The 23542-nt window shown below is 51.8% G+C and overlaps 1 protein-coding gene across 3 annotated transcripts in view; it reads right to left on the minus strand.

Annotated features, from left to right (window-relative positions):
• The window catches only part of ABR (ABR activator of RhoGEF and GTPase), a 182699-nt gene that overhangs the window by 125332 nt on the left and 33825 nt on the right, over positions 1-23542 (minus strand). The window contains exon 1 of one of the 3 annotated variants that reach the window (XM_053892858.1): positions 18187-18443. The exons of 1 other annotated variant lie outside the window; for it this stretch is intronic. Coding sequence is in view for 1 of the 2 variants with exons in the window: in XM_019429661.2 (XP_019285206.1) it covers positions 12779-12839 (61 nt within the window). In the remaining variant the exon portion in view is untranslated. Of the gene's footprint in view, positions 1-12778; positions 13445-18186; positions 18444-23542 lie in introns of those variants that run through there. One more of the 3 variants, XM_019429661.2, reaches the window with a different exon arrangement.

A 23542-nucleotide genomic window follows, 5' to 3' on the forward strand; every position in this document is an offset into this window, starting at 1 on the left:
CTCTCTCAAAAAAAAAAAAAAAAAAAAAAAAAAAAGACTACTGACAGGAGGGTCAGGCTGGCCTCTCAGAATCCAGGGCATGACCACAGTGCCCCGGCAGCCCCGGCCCAGGTCACAAGGCCAGCTCCCCAGAGCTTGCACAGATGGCCTAGGGCCTCCCCGTGTTCCAAAGAGTGCCCTCTCACCCTCCCAGGGAGGGGCCCCATGCCCCTGGGACTCCAAGGTGGGGTTTCACTTCAGTACTTCTCAGCTCTATTTTTACACAAAGGTGGCAAGAAATAATGAGTGTTCAATTAAGGATAATTAAGTCACCTTGATTCCATGCCTCTGCAAGGCCAGGGACCACAGATGACCTTTGCTGGGAGCTGGGACAGGGAAGGATTCTAGAAACCTTTGGGGTCTTCTCTCCAGAGCTAGGATCTTAGGTCTAGAGCCCACTCCCCAGTCTATGACTTCCCAAGGAGTGACATTCAACCTCGTCCTCACCTGGTTGAGAAAGGCCAACGAGTGTTCCTCTGGGCAAAGGAACAGCATGTGCAAAAAATACCAAATGATGACTGGGCATGGGGTGCCTGAGGAACTATGAAGACTTCAGGTTGGCTGGAGGGTCACGAGTGTGGTAGGGAGCACCAGGAGGTGAGGCTGGAGACAGTGTCTGAAAAGGCTCCCATGCCATGCTAAGTGGTTTAGGTTTTACCCTGCAGAAAGGAGAGAGGTGGGAAGGTGCTAGACTGGCAAGTGACTGAATCAGATCCTCCAAAAGGGCTTGGAGGAGTCCAGGTCCTTCCTACCCCAAATGGGCATCACCTGGGGGCTTGACTTGACATGCCAAATGGGGGCCCTAGCAGAGGCTTGCTGGGTCAGAATCTGCATTTTCACAAGATTCCCCAGCTGATTAACATGCCCTGATCTGAGTGAGGCCTGAGTTACAGTTGGGGTCCAGAGAGGGTCACGGGCTTGGTCTCTCCAATATGCTTTTCTTTTCTTTTTTTTTTTTTTAATATTTATTTTATTTATTTTGAGAGAGAGAGAGCACGTGCAAGTGGGGGAGGGGCAGAGAGAGAGGGAGGAGGAGGATCCCAAGCAGGCTCTGCACTCAGTGCAGAGTCCGACATGGGGCTCGATCTCAAGAAGAGTGAGATCATAACCTGAACTGAAATCAAGAGTCAGAGGCTTAACCAACTGAGCCACCCAGGCGCCCTTCTCCAACATCCTTTTCTGACTGCCCTTCTGCCCTCCTCAGACCCAGCTCTGCTGCCTCCTTGCATTTTCCTTGCTCCACGATTCTCTTGTATGATGGACCTGGGTCCCCCAGAACCCTCTATGTCTTCATACCCTCTCTACCAATCACGGAGCTTTTCCAAGCCCCCACATCTTCAGGGCACGGCTCGGTGTGTGGGAAAGGGAGAAGCGTGTGGTGGTTCAGAGCCAGTCCTCAAACTGGACAGAGCAGACAGAGGAGTGTTTCAAACATACAGTTCTCATTCTGAGAGCCCTGACTTTTGGGCACCCCCACTGACGAGCACAGGCTGGGGCATCCACACAGATCTGGGTTTAGAGCCCAGCTCGGCCCTTTATAGGAAAGCTGTTGGACGTGTCTAGAATCTTGAAAAGAAAGTTTCCTCATCTATAAAACTGGATAAAAATAGTTGGGACCTCCACAGGAGGTGGAAGATTAAATGGAACATTGCAAAGTACTTAAGGACAGTGTCAGGCACCCTATAAATGGCAGCCTTTGTTATTCTTCTTCATGCCTCTAAGGAGTTTAGAGTCTGGCAGAGAAGAAAAGACAACAGATGCAAAACACTATATAGGTAAACACTACAAAACAACAGGTAAGAAAGTGCTCCACGATGTGGCCCAGAGCAAGCAGGGTTCTGAGCTGGGGACCTCACTGGGGTGAGCACTATAATCAGGCTTGGGGTGGGGGGCTTCCTGGAGGTGGTGGGAGGCTGAGCAAGGCTTGAGGTTGGATGGGAGTTCACCAGAACATGGAGCGTGGCTGTGGGGTACTGAGAAATCTGAATGGATAGTGCGAGGATCCCCCTGCATGGGGGATCTTTTTTTTTTTTAATGTTTATTTATTTTTGAGAAAGAGAGCACGGGCAGGGGAGGGGCAGAGAGAGAGAGAGAGAGAGAGAGAGAGAGCGAGACACAGAATCCAAAGCAGTCTCCCTGCTGTCAATGCAAAACCCGACGTGGGGCTTGAACCCATGAACTTTGAGATCGTGACTTGAGCCAAAGTCAGACCTCGACCAACTGAGCCACCCAGCTGCCCCTGCATGGGGGATCTTGAAGGCAGTTTGGATCTAATGTGGAGAGAAAATGCCCCAGGGCAAAGGAGAGGAGATGGAAGTAGGTTTATCATAGCTATAGCCACATGGAAAGCCAGTGGCGCCTCAGGAGACATCAGAGAAGGGACTTGGGGGTGCTTAGGCATCCCCTGCAAGGGCCTGGCTATAATGGCATGGATCAGCCAAGACAGCGTTCCCAGGCCAGAAGGAGCATTTCAGACGTCAAATTTGTGTCTTGTCCTTCCCCTCCAGGGAGCAGGAGACAGAACCAGCTCCTGCTTTCAGTCTCTGAAGGTTGTACACACTAAGATGGCACACAGTGCCCACTGACACATCTAGGTGGGCACCATCCAGGCCCAAAGGGGGAACGTCAGTCAGGAGCTGCCATGGGGTCTGCAGAATGTTTGTCCACCTAAATCAAGGGGAAATGGTGCTTCCACACGGCTGAGTGGCACACCAGCTGGTCTCTCATTAACCCTCTCGATGATGCACTAGAAAATTAACAACCAAGGCATTCTGCTCCATTAACACTGAAGTCGGCCCTTCAGGGGGCAAGGGGGGTGGGGAGGACACAGATTTTGTCTAGACAGTGGCACTCAGAAAAGACCAGATGCCTGAGCTCCTGCCACACAGGGAGGGGGTGAACACAGGAGACCCCCATGACAAAAATCCCCAGCAGAAGCCAACCACAATGGCCGCACTCTCTTCTCATCCTTGGCGTGAGGGTAACAAACTTTCACAGGTTTACTGGGTGGATTAAATGAGATCATGAACATACGAACACTAGCTCAAGTCTGGTTGGTGCCCATTAGACTGTCCAATCAATTGCTTCATTCTTTTTGTTTTTATCGAGAAGGGGGCTCAAAAGAGACACGTCATGGGTTGCCTTTCATCTGGCTAGAATCCAGTTTCAGAAGGGACTGACTTGATTCACAGTGCAGTCAGTCTCCCAGGGATGGGAATCAAGGAGCCTGGAGCTCTGCTACCCAAACTGTGGTCCTTAGACCTTCAGCAGCATTGGCATCCCCTGGGAGCTTGCTAGAATGCAGAACCTCAGGCCTCAGATCTACTGAATGAAAACCTGCGTCTTAACAAAATCCCCAGACGATTCAAATGCACGACAGAATTTGAGACTCTGCTCTAGTATATTTGTTCCTGGGAGAAAATCATCTTTCTCTTCTCCTCTCCCACCACGGGAACGATGGAGCCCAGGGCTCTGGGTAGATAGAAGTAGAGAATGCCACCGCAGAGGGGCTCTTTGATTAGCACCTGCTTGCTAGCCGCCCTGCATTAAAGCACACTCAAGCACATGTTGAGAAAGTTATTCCCTTCTTGATTCCTTTCAATCTCCCTGTTACTGAAGAAGAAAGACTCTGTTTGATACTGGCATGTCTTTAACATCCCTCTATCTTCTGTTCCTTTTTCTTTAAACAACCGCTGGGGAGGCTCAGACCTAGATCCTTCCAAGGGCAACAGCGTATAATTAGGATTAGCAACATTGTTTAGTTTTTAGCGTGTTTATTGGTAAGGTAACTTTTGGTTTATTGCAAGCGGTACAGAATTTTCACTAGTTCTCTAAGTTATATTTCAAACAATAAATCAAATTGAAGAAGAACGCTAAGTCCATAAGAACAGAACTGTGTAAATCTGGCGAAAATCACAACAGCGGTATATACATGACTGCAGTCTGGTAAATTATTATTCCTTACGGTTCATAAAAGCCCTCTGAGATCATCGTGTCCACTGTTTTCATACTGCAGGTCCTGAAATCAATGTAGTAGGTCATGATCAGCACTTTCTTGGTTTGCTTTGAATGGAATAAAAGGGCATGAAAATCTAAGGGCATTGCAAATGTTGCAGAAAGGGTAAGTACTGCCCTGTGAAATTTTGTATTGCTCTGCACACGTGCTTATAACGTAAAGGTACTGCGTTCAGGTTGCAAGTTAGGAAGTCATTCACCTAGTCCAGTCTTCCCTTTGATGGGTGTCCCCACTGCTAACTTCATTCCAATGGTGAGGAGTCGACTCCTTTGGCCAGGTCACCCATGAGCACACTGCCCTTCATGCTACACCCTGGAGGTCCCCACCTTAGCTCTCTGGCTCCTGTCTCATGACACAGAGATGACAACAGTAGCTACCGCAGCAGGTTATTAAACGGGCACTCCTCAGCTCTGCTCAGGTGAGGAAGGAGTTGAGCAGCTTGCAGTAAGGCCACTGTTCCGACCTGCACAGAAGGACCTGTGGAGAAGCACTAGGGTGAAGCGCGTCCTCTTTGGAAGGACAGGATCGCCATCACCAGGCCCTCTCAATTCTTGGGCAGCCCATTTCATCAGTCTTCCCCGAGTGGTGTCTCTTCCCTTAAAAGACAGTGGAGGCTGGGGGGCGGGGGGGGGGGTGGTGGCGGGGAAGGGCAGGAAGCACAGGAAGACCAGGAGAAAGCTCGGGGGGTATGGGGGTACACCACAAGGTTGCACCTAGAAGATGGATCTTGTCCAGGCTGAGCCTCTGGTCTGGCTGCGTCCTGGAACCACAGGGAGGCAGAAGCAATGGAAACTTCTTACCAGAAACTCCTCTACAAACAGGAGCAAGGGAGGGGAAGGTTCATGGGTCCCCACACCCAACCAGAGAAGGACTCCTAAAAATGCCTACAGGCTTCGTGCAGGAAGTAAGCTGCCCATGAAATTGTGGGCAGGGAGGGGAAAGGAAGAGAATGGGGTCAGGGAGCTCCCCCCTTCTCCTCCCCACTGGCGCCTTCTGGCTTTGGTTCTCAGCTCAGGGCAGGGCGTTCCTCCGTTTTATCCCATCCAGAACACTCACCACACACAAACCCTCTTTGCAACCATGTGCTAGGGTGTAAGCCACCAGGCACAGGCTGCCCCTCAGCAGGGGACTCTGGGCTCTGGGGCCGTGGGGGTGTGGTGTGGGGAGAGGGGCTGAAGGGTCTGCACCAAACCAGCCCATCATTAGCATGCTGCGCGTGGGTGAGTTCAAACACAGAGGCTGGATCTGCAGCCCAACTGGCCCTGGGCCTCGGCAAAGGACCTTGGTGTGCAGTGGCCTGATTTAGGGCTGAGGGCCCTTTATTCTCCTTTGGAAACTGTGGAGGTGAATTTTAAAAGGCCTGAGAGTGAAGCCAGCGTGGCTCTGCCGAGTCCTCTCCTCCTCCAGCTCTCATCTCCTTGCCTCTGGCCCTGCTCTGCTCTAGAAACTGGGAACTAGCTGTACTCCATTTCTATCCCCAAAATCTATTTTCTCTCTTTCCCTTCAAACTTTATTTTATTTATTTAATTATTTAATTTGGTTAGCCATCAGTGTTTCTTGCCAATAATCCCAGGGATAAGGTAATGGTGGGATACGGGCTCCAAGTGCCCATGGGGAGATCTCCTTGGGATCATTCCTTAGGAAGAGGTAGTCCAGTGGATGGGCACATACAGGCCCCCTGAAGGCTGAGAGCTTTCTGAACCCCATGGGGGAGCCAAGCCTGTCTTTACAGTTGTCATTTTAGCTAGAGAGGTGAACAGATCAATCAACATCCACAAACTACCTGGCCAAGGGGGGGCCTCACTGGCAATGCTGTGAAAGGCAGGGAGTGTGGAAGAAAGCAAAGTTCAGAGTCCAGCCAACCTTGTGCTCAAAGCCTGGCTTGTCTTCTAGCTCTAGAAGCTAAAAGCTCTCATTCTCTTGAATGAATTACTTAACTTCCCTAAGCTCATTTCTTCTCTATAAAATACAGATAACAATTCCTGCCTCATAAAGTAGGGCCTGTTGAGGACTGGTGATAACAGTAAGGTTAATGCCTAGGACAGTGTCGACACATAGTAGGTACTCAACAGCATTGGCTATCATCATCATTGCTGCCAGAAGGCTACACATAGAATCAGAGCAATCCGAAATCCGATCCACTTCAAACTGGAGCCCTTTGGCAATAACCTCTCAGGGCCTCTGTTCCCTTGTCTATAAAACAGGAGGGATAATGACAGTTACTTTGTTGGGATGTTAGGGATAATTCAAGGAAAGTATGTAGCACAGCATCTGGCACGTAGTAGGGCTGGTTATATGTCACATCCGTTCTTCTTAGACCAAATGGAAAAACTAATCTTGACAAACCAAGCAAGACTGACGAGCTTCTTTTCATGGGCCCAGGGGTCGTGAGTGACCCAAGGGTGAGATTTCCACATACCTTTGTGGAACCCAGACACGTTTCCCAAAGAGGCCCCCATCATATAGAACACCCTGCCACTCTGACCCCAAAACTCTCAGAAGGGGTTTTTTCACCTAAAACTGCACCTTCAAGAGAGAAACTCATTCACAAAGATGGCCCACAGGCTGTTTAGGCCCAGGGTAACTTGCAGCTGAACAGGGTGACCACAAGTGAGGAAATCAATTGCTGCTGTGGATAGAGATGTCCCCCAGGTAGGGAAAGAACTGGGTTTAATTATACGACATCTTTGGTCTCCGTAATCTTGATCCATTAAACCCCTGCTGCTGGCCAGGAGGCAATGCCCAGGAGGAAGGGGTTAGCCCAACACGCTAATAGGATCAGCCCTTCAATCCCATGAAGGTAATTATGGCCACGTCCTCCCCCAACAGCCCTGAGTAAACCCACAGATCCTTAGTCAATACGGGGCTTTTCTACGCAGCACCAGCTCGGCCAACATACCAGAGAGGCCAGTGGCCATGGCATCCGGAGTGACAAAAACTCTGAGCTCCATCAGCACTGGTCCACCCAAGGCCTTCCATCCATCCACCCAACACTTTCTGGAGATCTTGCTCACCTTTAGGCAAAATGCCTGACCATATCATCTTCCATGTTTATCTGTGGTCTAGAGGGATATGTAGGCATCAGAAGTGAGGGTGGAGAAAAGAGAGAAATGGCATCTGATCAATTAGGTCACTGCAGAACCCACCTCATCTGCCCCATCTCCTGAAGACACTGGTCCTGTTAGTTTCCATATGGCTAGTAAACCCATATTCAGTTTTCATTCTGGTGTGTGGTAGGGAAGGAAGGGGAGAAAAGAAGATAGGAATGAAGCATAGGTACAGAGAAAACTGAGTGAGAGACCCCAAAAAGGTCTGAATCTGGGACAGAGAACATCTATTCTCCATCCAGTCAGTCATGGTACCAGTTGGTCCCACCTTTAAGGGCTCTTGGGCAGGGGGTTGGATTGAGCATCTAGCCCCAATCTCCATATGGGGCCATTTCTATAAGTCTGCCTACTGCCCTGATTTCTTTCTTCACATTTACAGGGTCTGGACAGGTTCTCCCCAAGATTCAGAAACAAGTAGAACACTCCCACTGCCAGTCAAGGGTATCCATGGCTCCCACTGACCCGATCTTGCCCAAAGAAATGCAAATGAAGCAGACCAAGGCCACGAATTAAAATCAATGTCTCCTATTCTGCTCTGGAGACAGCTAAGCTACAGGCCTCTCCTACTGGTGTTCAGTGGAAAGTTCTAAGAGCCTGTAGGTAGAATGTGATGGGTACTGGAGCCCCATGGATCACCTCCACCTACCACAGCCAGGGGCCCAGCAGAGGAAAACAGTGACGGATGTGGAGCTGACTGTGAAGCTGCCTAGTTCCTGGTTTGCCCCCAAAGGGCTCAAGCTGAGCCAAACAGCTGCAGCACCAGCCCTGGCAGTGAAGTCTTCCAATTGCACAATCACAAGCCCTAGCAACATGTGGGACTCCCTTGGGGGGTCTCCGACTCTACTACAAGCTACTACAATTACCAAATCCACACAGCTGGAAACTTGTGAATGGGCCAATGAATCGGTTTCTGGGGTTTCTGGTAGAGTAAGGAGTTAAGGAGCCAAGAACCCAAGAGTTTTCTTTTCCCTCTCATACTCACTCATGCAACCGAAAATTACAGAGGGCTCATTACGCATGAGGAGCTGGCCTAGGCACTACCTAAGAACTGGGTCTGGCACTCTGTTCCTGCCAGCCCCCTTCCCCCTTTCCCAGCCCCTTGCCACTCCTCAGCAAGCCTTTCACGGACCCCTGTTCGTGATGACGGCCGTGATTGGAGGGCAGTCCAACAGCACTCCTCACCTACAAAGCACCTTATAAACATTCGTCAACCCACATGGTGTCCACAAGAGACATTCGTGGCTTCATATTACAGAGAAGTGTGCACAGGGTACCAGAACTGCCCCCAGGGAGAGGACCACACCTCAGAAAACGGCCCCAAGTCTTCCATCGCACCTGCAAGAGTGAGGCAGAATGAGTTTTCTCACTACTCCCCCGTCTGCTACCCACTTAGCTAATTCTTCACAAATGTTCCTGTCATTTCTTCCGTTTTGCCAAAGAACAACAGCAACAATCACAATCACAAAAATTTTTCTCGGAGTAGATGACTTCATCCTTCTGCCAGCCCCACCTCCGAGACTCCAGCAGCCATGACAATAATGGGCTGGTGTTAACAAGAAGGACTAAGTGACTGGGGCCATTCAGAGGGTAAGAAAACACCCATCTGCAGGTGCTCACTAGCATATCCGAGGTGGTCTGAGGCGGCCTCTGTGAGACCACTGCTCTAATCAGACCCACACAGTCTGTGTCAGGCCAGCAGCCTGGTCCTTGGTGTGGCTAATATGGGAGTGAGATGAGAAACCTAGGCTGCCTCATGATGCTCTGGAGATGGGTTTGTATCCCCACAGCCCCAAATGCTTTCTTGGCTCTTGGATGGGGCACTGAGTCTATAAGGGATGCGAAAATATCACGAGTGACTGAAATATCCCTTGCAAATGTTGTTTGGGGTAGAAGACGAAAGACTTTCCACTTGAAGAGGTGCCAAATTATTGCCTGCCTGGGGCACATACATGCCTCAATTCAGATCTGTTTGGAGGGTGGTATCCACTTAGAGGGACAGGCTCAGAGCACCCTCCCCATTTTGTTATCCCGTTTTTAAATTTTTTTTAATGTTTGTTTACTTTTGAGAGAGAGCATGCGCACGTGTGCTAGCGTGAGCAGGGGAAGGGCAGAGAGAAGAGAGAGAATCCCAAACAGGCTCTGGAGCTGTCAGCTCAGAGCCCAACGCAGGGCCCGAACTCATGAACCGTGAGATCATGATGTGAGTTGAGATCAAGAGTTGGACACTTAACCTACTGAGCCACCCAGGCACCACTCACAGAGCTTAATTTAATACAGTCTAATTCCATGGTATAGAAAAAAACCAAGAGGAAGTGATGTGTTTAGTGGAAAAGGTGATGAGAGAAAGGCACAGAGAAGGTAAAATGAAGGACACAGCCCTACAGAAAGAATCACACCAGCTCCAGGGAGAGAATTTAGGCAAAGCATTGAGGAGCAAAGCTGACATTATTACAGTGACATAGGAAAATGACTGGGACAGAGACAAGAAGTGGGATGGCTGGAAGCCTTGTCTGCCACTCCAGCTTATCAGGAGCAAAGACCTTGCTCCCATCAGTCCCATATCACACTGGCCCCTGGGAGTCAACCCGTCTCCTTGAGTCAGACAAATCACCATCACCGTGACCCTTCAGGACTTCTACCGCAGGGGAGAGGGGCCTGCTGCCCACCGCTTCTCAAATGACTACCAACCTGCAATGAAAATGCACATACTTCTCCTGGGATAGATGCTGAAGCCACAAAGAATGAGCTGACAACTCCAAAGGCAAGAAGTAAGTCAGAGGAGGGGCCGGTTGGCAGCCTGGCATCTTAGGAGGAGAGAACCATCAACCTCAGTGAGTTCAGAGCCTCAACCACCCGCACCTTGGCTCCAGGACCAGCCCCCGGTTCCTACAAGAGGCACGTGGACTCTTGTTGGGCTCAGAGTCATTTGAGTCCACTTATCCTGCTGGAAGAATCCTGTGAACACAGAGGACCAAAGAGACAGATGTCCCCCATTCCATGACATTCCAAGGCCTTGAGCAACTTCTGACATATCTAGGTGACACTAAGAGTCTTCCTCACCAACCTAGGGTGTGATCTGAACTGCAGCTTTGTCACTTATCACTTACGTGACTTTGGATAATGATTTGAGCTCACCAAGCCCCTCTTTCTGCAAAATGGAGATAAGACTACCTGTCTCACACAGTTGTGTGGTCTGGAGAGGATGGATGGAGAGAGCCTAGCATAGTGCCTGGCACATAGTGGGTCCTCAGGATATGCTATTATCACTGTTACCAGGAGCAGCACTTGGGAAGGGCCTCTATCACTGGGTCATTCACATCTCTAAGAAATGCACAGGCCACCCTGTGCCCTGGGGACTTCCCCTTTACAATTCCTGACGGATTTAGGTTTTGTGGGGACTTGCCACCCCAGGATTGTGAGCCTTGTAAGCAAACAGCTTTCTGAGAGGCAGAGGAACTTCCTCCGGGAGCTACAAAACCTTGCTGCCAGGCAAATGACAGCCTGGGTATTTGTTTTAATTTAGGCTCTTGTCAAGAGGAAACTTCATGGCTAACAGCCCAAACATGACTGCACAGCACCTCCCCAGGAAGCCTCATTCTATGGCTCTCAAATAAGCCATTTTGAGGAGGGAGGCAGGGACTCCTCACATTGCTGCCAAGTCAGTGCCTTCCCCCCTCCAGGCTGCCCCCAGGAGCCCAGGGGCTGGGGCAGCAGCATAGCAGACAGCTCAGATGCCTGTCTGCCTGAGTCAGGGCTGGTTAACAGGCACCCCTAAAGAAGGCCTCAGTCGAATTCCCTTTTCAGGTCCCATCTTCCTCTGGTCAGAAATTTTCAAGGAGACCTCAGACAATTTTGCTTCCCTGCTCTAAGTGGCAGGGGGAGGGGTGGTAGGAAAACTTGGAAATAATTAGGTTAGGGAGTCTTTGTCAGGGCAATAGAGAGGAAGTGAGACACAGATTTCCATAGGATTCTACGCTTTGAGAAATACAGAAACCACTACTGGGTTTCGCCAGAGAGCCAGAAATATTTGGGAACATAAGTAGCATGTGAATATGAGGCATTGTTATTACTGTTATTTGCAAGAGCACAGCTAAGAGGTCACTAATCCTTCCTTCAGGTCAGGAGCTGATCTGCAGCAAGGCTCTGAACAGATGTGTGCCCCCATTCACACAGACACACGTGCATCCACACGCCACACAGCCATGGGCCCTGACCTTCACCCAACGGATGCTGGCCTCTGCAGGGGAAGGAGCAGATGGAGTGGCTGGGCTTGGTGCAAGACTGACACCCAGGGGATCTGGCTTTGCCCCTTTGATGTTGAAAAGCCAAAGTGGAATGAACCATCACAAGGAGAGCTCCTATGGAGGGGGGGGGGGGGGCAGAGGAAGGAAAAGAGGATGGAGAAGGAGGAGGAGGGAGAAGAGGGAGGAGGAGGGAGAAGAGGGAGGAGAAGAAGGTGAGGGGAATGATGGGGACCCAAGGGGATACAGAGGTCAGAGGCTGGATACTGAGTACCAAGGGGCCTCCAGGGCAAAGCCTTGGGGTTCAAGGCACCATCCCTGTCTATTCCTCTCCTCACCCATATAACCGTCAACAAGGTATCCGAGCCAGGTTAACCCTTAAAAATGTCCTTGTCCCATGGCATCCAAAGTCCAGAAACTGAGCTTGCCCCTGCCCCCTGCCTCAGGACTCTGGGCTAGGAGACATAGCAAGAGAGTGGGAGGGTCCCACTGAAGTGCTCAGAGAGGGCAAAATCCACTCACTGGCTTCTTCAGGGGCCTGCAGGACCCTCTTCTTAAATCACTGAAAGCTTTGGGGAAGATGTCTCAAGGGAGGGTGGAGAGAAGCGCAGGGCTTTTAGTCACCTAAGCAAGGCAGGGTGTAAAGTGGGGGTGCTCACGGGGAGCCCCCAGAATGTACGAGTGATCAGTTACACATCCCCAGCGGCAGTGCAAGAGCAATCACATGATCGAAGCAGATTTGGGAATGAGGGGGTGGAAAAGCCGAGGTTGTTTTTTTTTTTTTCTTTTTTGGGGGGTGGTGAGGGTGGGGGTGGCGATGAAGCTGGCAGGAAAGACTGCTGAGCCCGAGGTTTTCAGCTCCTTCAATCCAAATGGCCCCCATGGAGATCTGCCCCTACAGACCCTCCCACCCGACCCCACCTCCACCCCAAAACACACAACACCCCAGGATGTCCCCGAGGTGACAAACTCAGGCGCCAAGGACTTTGCCAAAATGGCCTTTCTGCTTCAGCGTGGACAGAAGGAGCAGTCAGTCGGGAAGCGGAGGGAGCCCCCTACAAGGGCTCGCCTTCCTGGGGGCTGGGGAGTGCTCAGTTACACAACAGGTGGGAAATGGGTGACACAGCTCTCCAAGCCCCGTCGGTCCACTGGCCCCCCACCCGCTCCAAGTCCGCTCTGGGGACCTCATCTGCGGCCGATGGCGGGGGGACCCACGCCTCTTCCCCGCCTCCCGGCCCGCTGGCACCCGGCCGGCGGCGCCCGCAGCCCCCTGCCCGCGCCGGGCTCCCCAGACAAGCCCGGCGGTCGCGCCCCGGGGCCGTCGGGGCGCCGCGGCCCGTTCCCGCCCGGCCTCCCCGGCCCGAGCGCACACGTACTGCTGTAGAGGGTGTCGATCCAGGAGAGGCGCGGCAGGCCCCGGTGGCTGAGCGGCTCCATGCCCGCGGCTCGGCGCGGCGGCGGCGGCGGCTCCGTCAGATCGGAAACCCGACCCTCATCGCACAACAAAGGAGGGAGGGCGCGGGCGGCGGGCGGGCGGGCCGGCGGGGAGCCGGGAGGGGCGGCCAGCCCGGGAGGCCGAAGTTGCCGGGCGCGGGGTGGAGGCGGGGGCAGGCAGGGAAACAGGTAGCAGGGAGGAGCCGGAGCTGCCGGGAGAGGAGGGGAGGGCAGGCGAGGGCAGGCGAGCGCCCCCGGGAGCCCTTCCGGCCGCAGCGGCCTCGGCGAGCCCCGCTGCGGATCCCCGAGCGGCGGCCCCGCAGCGCGCCCGCAGACTAGCAACTTCCCGGGGGCTGCGCCGCGGCCAGGGGCGGGGGGCGGGGGCCGCGACCAATCGGCGCGAGGCTTCCGCGCCCCCTCCCCCGCCGCAGCACGCCTCCAGACCCGGTCGGGGGTGCGGGGAGCAGCCCCAGTCCCCACGGACGCCCAGACGCGAGGGGCTCCAGCCCGTGACGGAGGAGTGGTCCCGCGGGGGTCTCCGGGCTGCGGTGCAGGCCCAGGCTCCGCTTCTTCCCCTCAATGCGCTCAGCCGAATTATGGCAACCCGCAGACTAAGTGCCGCGGGGAGACCTATGGGCCCCGCAGGGGTGACATCACCTGACACCCCAGGATCTCCAAGCGCAGTTTTTGGGGCCAGTGCGGCCGTCAGGCCCCTCCCCTAGACAAGCCTGGGGGACGGCGCTGACGGGGTTAATGTCCTGCCCGCCCGCGGAAAGCCTCGGCCGCGCGGGAACTCTTTGCTTCCAAACCTTAACAACCTCATCTATTTAAACACCCGTGACCTAAAAGCCGGGCAGTTCTGCCCTACACACCAGAGGGCGGCGGCTGGAGAAAGGCGGGAGGCTGGGGGTTGAGTAGGGGCAGTGGAGGACCAACTGGGGGCAGGAGAGCCTCCAGGGTCTTCCCTGGGTTCCCCGGGAGACTTCTTTGGGGATCCACAGCCGCAGCCCAGGAGGCATACCTTGTATATATAATCACATGCAAGCTGAGGGAAGTCTGGGGTCAAGATGCCTCTGAGAACAAAACCTGAGGAAGTGAAATTCCTTCTAAGACCTCGCAAGAGCAGTGGAGAGGTTGGGGGAGGGGGTGGTGGCGGAGGGCTTTAGGCCTCCTAGGTGCCGATTCTATGGGACCCAAGGCAACTTTGCTGCAGATATGGTCCTGTGGGACCCTGGAGGAGGGACCAGGCTAGGGTGGGCAAGGGCAGGGGGCGCTGAAGCTCCTCTCCAGAACCCAAGAGAAGCGAAGCAGTGGGCCCACCAAGGGAACCCTGCGCTGGGCCATTTATGCTAGTTTTACCTCAAATAGTGAGGTCTCTGATAGTGGAGCACACCCTCCCCACCCCTCAGCTCCCATCATCAAGCAGCTGACAGGCAAAGCCTTCATGGGACCCAGCTCTACTGGGACCCATCCACATGGGGCAGGGCTCCTTCCTCATCATTCCAAACAAGCACAGATCTAGTTCTTTTGAGGAGAGAAGCAGACCCTCACCCGTAATGCTGAAAGGAAGCCTGCAGCCAGTTCCGGCAGCTGCTTGGGTAGATGCCTCCAACTCACAGCAGGTCAGGTGAACCCCTGGGAAGGTGCAGGGGAAGGGTGTGAAAAGCCTCCACAGGTGGCTGCAGTGGGTGTTTTTCAACTCTGAGGTAATGCTGGCCCCTCCCTGCATCCACTCAGCCTTCCCCCTTCCCAACCCTCCTGGCTCAGACTCTGCCTCCGTCTCCTGCGGCCCCTCCCTGCTCAGCTGTCACCCTCCCACCATCCCTGACTTGCACACAAGACTGGGAGGGCCAAGCAGGCACCTGGAGCTTGGCAGAGAGGGGGCTGTGCATCTCCAATGAGATGCTCCAGAAATAGAGCCAGGATGGGAGAGGAAGCAAATTGAGCTCTCAGAGGAACCGGAGGGAGGATGGTGAGGGTGGAGGAGCAGAGAGGGGCCCAGAGCCTCTCTTCTTCCCACGTGGAAGTCTCAGAAGGCACAGAACCCAGAAGAAAGCTAGAAACAGGAGCTCAGCCCATGGAAGCAGCAGCACTGCCCTCTCCCCAATAACCACTACCACCATCAAGGCAGCCTGGGCCCTCTCTGTATCAGCAGGGGTTTTCCTGATGGCCACATCCGGAAACTGACTGCGAGGAGGCCATAGATGTATGTTTCTGCGTGAGACACATACATTTGCATACATTTTACATTTTTATCTACAAAGGCTTGAACACGCTATTTTCAGCATTTTCAAGCTAAAATGTTACAGTTGCTCTCCTTAGCGTTGCCATAGTTTGCTTTTCTCCTACATTCTGTCCAATCCTGTCCTGGACCTCCCGCTCCAGAACACAATATAGGGTACAGGGAGAGAGGAATCTTGGAGGAACACTTCTAATAATTAACAGAGAATGTCTGCGGTACACCTGGCTTGGATCTTAGTGCTTTGCTTACAAGATTATCTCACTGCGAACCTCAATGTCATCTCTGTTCCCTCCATTTTCTAGATGAGAAGCCTGAGGCACTGAGCAGCTAAGTAAACCCTTCCAGCCCTCCTCCATCTCCACACACAGTTTCATACACGTGTCCTGGGAAAGGGTAGTTACCTCAAGATGCCCTTGATGCCTTTTCTGGTGGCTTCCAGTAGGTGGTTAACACCACACAGCCCGACTCTTGGCTTGGAGACAGGTGTGTGGGTCTTTGAGCACCAGGGTGTTTTGAGACCGGAACAGAAGTCTCCAGATTCCTGGCACTAAGGATGGGGAGGAATGTGGAGAGACCCAATCCAACTTCCTAGTAAGGAAGGAGTTAAATAATCATTCTCATCTGCATTGTGCCAAAGGTTAAGTGCTCTGCCAACAACCCCAATCTCTCAGAGTGGCGGAGGGGCTTTCCTGTGCGCAGACTGCCCTGATTCAGCGAAGTGCAGACCTGCCTGAGTACCCCAAGGCACTGAATCAGCACTCAACGCACCTCATCTCGCAGCCCACACTAACCATTCTCTGTCTAGGCTTTTGAGTGAACACTCCCCACCTTTGCAGGTAGGCTGTCCTCAATTCCCCACCTCCCTTGGTGACCACCTGCTCCTGCCTCACCACCCGTTGATTTAAGGGGGACTTAAGGCTCGGTTGCCTTGCCCATAGTGCTGGGCTGATGATGAGAGGCTGAGTGGGAAGGAGATATATCCCATTCTGAAGGTCAGCGGCCTTGCCCTTAATTCCCAGGTGTGCCACTCACTGCCTTCACAACAACCAACACTTGATTCTACCAGCCACTCAGCCAGGATGGAAAAAGGGTGACTGTGCTTACAGCCAAAACTGGGTATCTCCACTTTTCTTGCCTCCTCACTGTTAGCAAATCCTGCTCCACTGTGCACAACAGGAAGGCTCCAGGAGTCCCTGCTTCCTTGATCACCTGGAGGTCACTGCTGGTGAAAAGGATGTCCATTCACCTCTTCCCATGCTGGAGCTGGCAGGGGGTACCAGTGTGCAGAGGTTGGATGTACAGGTGGGGATGGAGGGCCTATGCTTTCAAATTAAAAAAACAAAAACGCTTGGGTGGCTCAGTTGGGTGAGCAGCTGACTTCAGTTCAGGTCATGATCTCAAGTGTTGTGAGTTCGAGCCCAGCAGCTCGCTGCTGTCAATGCACAGCCTGCTTCAGATCCTCTGTCCCCCCACCACCGCCCCTCCCCTACTCACACTCTCTCAAAAATAAATAAACATTAAAGTAAAAACAAAAACAAAAGTCAGACTATGATAGCCAAAAAAACCCCAAGACTTTGTATCCTTCCTGCCAGCTCAGCTCTTTCAAAGCTGGAACTGCATCTTTTTTCACTGGGGTATCCACAGCACTCTGCCCAGTGGATGACTGACTCGGGTAAACTGTAAAGCAGCCATAATCATATTGTGCCCCAAGATCAGACTTCCTGCCCAAAGCCCAACAGAATGGCATTCAATAATACGGGTTGAATAAATCAAACGAATGACAGCTAACATTTACTGAGTGCGTCTTAAGTGTGGGGCCCTGCTCTATGTGCTTCATGTAGGTTATCTCACTTAATCCTCATAATAAGCCAATGAGATAGGCACTGCTCTATGCTCCCTACCCCAGAAGTAGACAGGCTAAGTCACTGGCCAGCTAGTAGCTGGTAATACTTGGAAATGAACTGAGATGCTGAATCCAGAGTCCAGGTGTGTAATCTCTGTATTGGGCTGCCATAAGAGTGAACTAATGAATGAACAGAATGAAGCTAAACTCAGAGAGAGGAAGAAACTGGAGCCATAGGGGGAATGCAAAGCAGTGTCATTCCAGAACGCGCCCCCCCCCCGCCCCCCCCCCCTCCCCCGCCTCCCCTCCAGGGCCACCAATGATTAAGCAAAAACAGAGCTGGTTTTCAAAGAAAGCCCCATCTACTACAACAGGGCAGATGACTCTGGAGATAAACTAGATGCAATCAATCCAGTGACAGTTTCCTGAACTCCAGTCCCCACTGAACCCCACTGCTTCTATGCCTTGGGCCAATCTTGAACCTTTCCCATCTCATCTTTTGAGTCTGTAGGTGGGTACCCAGGTAGATCAGGCAGATGACTTCCAGACTATAAACTCTGCTTCCTAGCCGACCTTGGGTGGGAGGGCTGTTTCTGGGTCCTTGCTTCATTTTCTTTACCTTGGTACAGTAAAGCAGCATTTACTGTTCTGAAATTCACCCTCACCCCTAGGGCCTGGAAAGCAGAAAATTCTCCAGGCCTCTATTGGGTCACCTCTTAGGGAGAAGGCTTGGCCTTTGTCCTCTTCTGACCTGTCTCTTCCCAGCCTCCTTGCTTTGCCAATGACAGTGAGATCTACAGATAGCACAGATTAACTCAAAGCCCTCCCCAATTATTTCTTTCTCCCAAAGTTTTGTGTCAGCTTGAGTCGTAAGAAATATCTGCAGCCCTGGCAAGACGTAAACCAGAGAACTGCATTCACCCCTTTGCTGCCTCCCTCAGCAGCATGGCCAGGAGAAGGCACAGTGACATCCAACTCCCTGTAGCCATGGAGCTCCCCACACATACCCACATGCCCAGCTCCCATGGCCAGTGGCCACAGCGAGCCCAGCTTCTTGGACACAATAGCTGCCTTAGATTACGCTAAGTATATACTATACTATATGCAATTTCGGGAGGGTCTCATGCCAACCCCCGGCTAAAGTGGCCCTCCTCACCCGACTTGGCTCAAATCGCACCCCCCAGGGGTCAACGTGAGAGGTTTCCTAAAGAGTCGATCAGAGGGCTCAACAGTAGAGTGTGGAGACCCCTTCCTAATTTACTCACCACAGCATCCCCATCAGCATTTGGAAAGAAGCCAGCAGAAGAGACTGAAGGATTCTTTAAGTCCCCAAAGTCCAGAGAGAAAGTTCAGCGGTTCCAACCTTATCAGCTCTGAGTAAAGCAGAGGCATGTCCACCTGGGGTCAGAACTCACAGGCTGGCTCTCTGCCCTCCTGTGGCCACCATTCCGCTGAAGCTGGCTGTGCTTCTGGTTCTCTCAGCCAGAGTTCTGCAGATGCATCCCAGCCCCGTGCTGCTCTGCCAGGAGCTATGACGCCACCAGCCAGGCTGGCCCTGTCCCTGTCAGGCCCAGGAGTGGCCGCAGGGGCTGAGGACAGGCTGTCAAGGAGATTGGCTCCAAGAGGTGGTGGCTCGACATTCAGGAAGGCGACAACAAAGGAGCATCAGAGCCTAGTCAGTGGTGCCTGTCATCAGGGGAGTCTTGTGTTGGGGTTACCGTGCAAGTTTGCGGTTGTGTGGCCCTGTCTCTTTAAGGACCAGGCCTCCTTAAGGCAAGTTCCCTCTGCAGTCACTCCTGCCACCAGCAGTCCTGCGGCAGACGGCGGGGGGCTCCCGAGTGCCATCTGGTGGCCCAACAGAGCAGCACCTCAGCCGCCAGACACGGTCCTGCCAACCCTGGCCACAGTCCAGACAAGAGGCCTGGAAATGCCTGTACTCAAATCTCAACCTTGCCTGAGCTCCAGGCTACCATTGTGAGTAATGAGGCTAGGGAAGGCAGGAGGAACTCCATTTGGGGTCAGGAGACATCAGGAACCTCCATGAGTAGCCCAGGAAGAATAACCACCCCACTTGACAAAAGCTTCTCTAGGATATTCTCAAATGGGGTGTGGGGGGGTGATTTTTCCAGTTTCCCGGCTTGCTAGCTGCGGGACCTGGAGCACAGCTATGTGTATGTATCCTGTGCCTGTAAACACTGCAACAGTGGCTCTCAATCAGGGGAGGGATAGTTGGTACTGCCCCACAGAAGTATTTGCAAATGTGTAGGGGTATTTTATTATTTTTTTTTGTAGGACCATTTTAAAGCAAGAGATGTTAAAGTATCCTGCAAAATGCAGAACTCCCCCAAACAATGTCTGTCCCCAACAGTGCTGAGAACACTATGTCAAAGTGCTGAGAACACTATTTGGTTAGGGGGAAAACGAAGATGGTCTCTTGGCAAGCTCATACCCCTCTTCTTTTCCCCATAATTCTTCCATTGATGTCCTCTTTAAATTTCACCTTTATAAGCTTAAAAGGAGAGAGGAAGTGGGCCACTTTCACAAGGGATGCCCCTTCCCAGAAGCTGGGTATACACCTGTACTCAGCTTGTGTTGGGCAGTCATGACCCTTGAAGGGAGAGGCGGATGGGTAGGCGGCCTAACTCAGACAGTTAGGAACAGCAGACAGTGTCCAAGAAGAATCACAGAAGACCAGTCACCCCTTTCCCCCAAGGGACCACCCCGCCATCCTTCCCACATGGATGATTCAACCTAGCGCTGGCTTTCTCTCCCTGAACTGACCCAGAACACCCATCTTTTACATAAGGCACTTTGAGGTTCTAGTCATAAAACCTTGTAACTCCTAATTTCTCCTTCCCCAAGTTCATTGCACTCTGTCCTGGGCTAGTCTGCTTAGTCTCATGAACACAGTCTGGTGCCAGCAGCTGACATAAGAAACCAACACATGTGACATGTATTCTAACAAAGGGAGAGTGGAAAAGAACAAAAGTCTGGCTGCAGTAGCCAAAACAAGCCACACAGTGGTCACATTTGACTTGAGTCTGTCAGTTTACACAGTCCCAAGCTCATGAGGCTGACGTCAACACAGAATGGTCAGTTGGAGGGAAAACTTGCCCAGCAACCCACAGCAACTAGAGCACTTCCCACTGCTGGCAGAATAAAGACCCACATCCTTTTGGTGGCACACAAGTCCCTGTGGCCTGGCCCCTTACTTCCTTCCAGCTTCATCTTTCAGTCCCCTGGTCTCTCTTGCTTTTTCAGAACTTTTGCACAGGATGGTATTTCCAGCTAAAATGCCTGGACATTTCTTCATTTTCCCTCCGATCTTAACTTGAATATCACTTCTGCTAGGAAGCTTTCCCTAACCACCAGACTAGGGAGGCCTGCATTTCAGGTTACTTGGTGCTTTTGTAAACCACTCAGTGTCTGTCTCTCCTGCTAGACTGAGCCCTCCAAGAGGATTCCGAACACCTCTCTCTTGTTCACCACTGTAACCCCAGCACCCTGAAATAGTGGTTTCAGTGAATGAATGAGTACATGAATGAATGGATGGCCAAATATGTTCCTGGTCACAAAGACTCTGGAATGAGGGAGTATAGACTCCTCAGCCAGCTCAGCTCCACCAGCTGGAGAAAAAAAAACAAAAAACAAAACTGTCTGGGCCGGTTGGGATGTCATGAGAAGGGTCACGCTCTCTGGAAAGACTCAGAAAAAAAACAACAGGATCCTAGAATCAGATTTGGGGCAAGAGAATTGCTGCTCTAATTAGTTCCTAACTGTTCACATGAAATCCCAACTAAAAACTCCCCAATGTACAGGGCTCCCTTATGAAGCAGCCAGCATTTAATGCTGCACTCTTTTCTACCCAATCAGACTCCAACATGGAAATGGAATAGAAACCAAGAAATGGTTCAGCCCACTAAGGGAACTTTGGTCTCAATTCTCAGAGTCCTTCTCGTGGGCCCGTCCCAAATTTGCAATTACATTTGTTTTTAGAGGAGGGAGGCAAATTGCAGCTCTTCTCTGGGAAAAGAAAAGCAGTCCCTGGGTGTGCACCTGTCCAGTCTCCCCTCCCATTGTGTGGCAGGGGACAGAAGTTGGGAATCAGAGAAACAAGATGCCACTTGCCTGCAGCAATGCTGAACTCCCCTGTTCCGGGGGCCTGTCGGCGGGCGCTGGCACTCACTGGGTTCCGGTGATTACTTTGGTGTCCCTCCAATCAGAGATGAGAAATCTTGCTTTCAGCTCAGTGATGGGAGAAGGACGTGGAAACTGACTCTGGACTGTCTTCCCAAGGACCTAGCTTGAGAGTGTCTGAAGGCTGCCTGACAGAGGGCCAGACAGACAGACAGCAGGCTCTGTGGCTGCTGCTTGCACTGAGCCATGGAGGCCCCTGGGCCCAGGGAGCCCTGGAGGCACTGTGCCAGAGTCGCCCAGTCTGCTTGGCACATGCAGAAAAGGAAGAAGATTCCTTTTCATTTTCCCTTCACTGAAAGAAAGAGACAAAACACCCAATTTTTACTCAAGGTTTCATTTGTTGGGCCTTGGCTCTATCATGGTCTAGAAAAATCACCCTAGGCCCCTAGGGTCAGTAACCCAGATGGCTAGTCCTCTAAAGCTACCCGCCAGCTTCTTAGCTGCTGCCTAGGAAGGATGTACTGGCATAGGTAATATTCCCAGGGCTCCTCCCTGCCCTGAAATGATGGGACCGGTGGGAGGAGGTCATAGTTGTCAATGATGGGCAGAGGAATAATAATAATAAGGGTGATAGCAGCAAACACACGGTGCTTATTGTGGCAGAGCTAATCTAAGGACTCTGTGTATTAAATCATTTACTAATCAGGGCATCTGGGTGGCTCAGTCAGTTAAGCGTCCGACTTCGGCTCAGGTCATGATCTCAGGGTTCGTGGGTTCGAGCCGTGCATCGGGCTCACTGCTGAGAGCTCAGAGCCTGAAGCCTGCTTCGGATTCTGTGTCTCCCTCTCTCTCTGCCCCAAACCCACTCACATTCTGTCTTCCTCTGTCTTTCAAAAATAAATAAATGTTAAAAAAAATTTTAAATCATTGAATTATCAAAGTAATCCTGACTACCCCAGAATATGTCTTTGCCCCTCAATACTCCACTACTCCCTCCACAGAAGGGAAAGAGCACTAAACTGAGTATACCCTGAGTCCAGGCCCTGGCTCTGCCACTAATCTGCTGTGTGAGCTTGAGAAACCCCCTTTCACTCTCTGGACCTTGGTTTCCTTACCTTGACATGCAGGGATGAAAGCTGTCCTATGATTCCTTGAGAGGCAGATGACCAGTAAATGGCTGCTAAGAGAGGGGAAAAACTTTCTTCTTTCCCACCCCTCAGTTCCCCAATATTTCTGGAAGTCCCATGGGTTTTGAGGGCTGGAAAAGTTGTTCATCAGCCCATTGAATATTCCCCGAGCTTTATATAAGACTCAGTGCCTTTGCCCAGGATACTTGTGATTGTGGATTTGAGACATGCCCAGAAGTCTCCAAGAGGCAAGGCAGTGCTTGGTGGGTCCAGAGAGTGGTGTGGACAGTACGCCATGGAGGGGGTGAGGGACAACCACTTGGAACTGAGTTAATGACTAAATGCTTCTTAGAGGAAGTGTCATTTGAACCAGGGCCCGGAAGGACACCTCATATTTCACAGGCAAAATTGGTGGGTGGGGAGGCAGTGCATTCTGGTGGGGGGGAGAGAAAAGCATAAGCAATTATCCAGAAATGTAATCGGGCAGAAATGGGGGTGAAGAGGGCAATTAGAATGGATGCCTGGAAGAGAAGGTTCTGGGGGGACTTGGGGAGAATATAGGCAGTTGCTAATATAATATGTGGCCTCAGCATGAATTCAGGGACACAACAGCATTTGCAGCTTTTCTTAGGCCTGTCTTTATAAAAAAGGGACACCTTTCCCTGCAACACCAACAATAAAAGTTTCGGGCTCCCCTCCCCTCCCCTCCCTGTGAATTTGTGGGCAGAGGCATCCAGTTACTGAAAGCCTCAGTCAGTGTGTCCCTGGCTTCACCAATATGTATGTTCTAGGCACTGTGTCAAGCACATTACTTTCACTTTTTTTTCTTTCCAGGTTTATTAGAGTATAATTGACAAATAACATGGTGTAAGTTTAAGGTGTACAGGAGCACCGGGTGGCTCAGTCAGCTGAGCGACCTTGGTTTCTGCTGAGGTCATGATCTCACAGGTTTGTGGGTTTGAGCCCCACAGCGGGCTCTGTGGTGGCAGTGCGGAGCCTTCTTGGGATTCTCTCTCTCCCGCTCTCTCTCTCTGCCCCTCCCCAGCTCACAGTGCGCACAATCTCTCTCTCTTGAGATAAATAAATGTAAAAAAAAAAAAAAAGATTGAAGTTTAAGCTGTACAATGTGATGACTTATATGCATTGTAAAATGATTACTACAACAAGGTAGAGAAAACTGAGGTATCATTTCTACATCCTGCCTCACCTAAATTTTCACATCTCCACTGCCCTGGCCCTAAAGAAGAGGACCGGTAGTACACTCAGAACTTTCTCAAAAATTCTTTGTGCTCTGAACAAAGCTAGAGGCCCTGGGGGAAGATAGCACCACATGGTGAGGTATAAGACATTCACTTTC

The sequence above is a fragment of the Panthera pardus genome, unplaced genomic scaffold (genome assembly GCF_024362965.1).
Source record: "Panthera pardus isolate Hobbes unplaced genomic scaffold, ASM2436296v1 HiC_scaffold_3, whole genome shotgun sequence".
Lineage (NCBI taxonomy): Eukaryota > Metazoa > Chordata > Mammalia > Carnivora > Felidae > Panthera > Panthera pardus.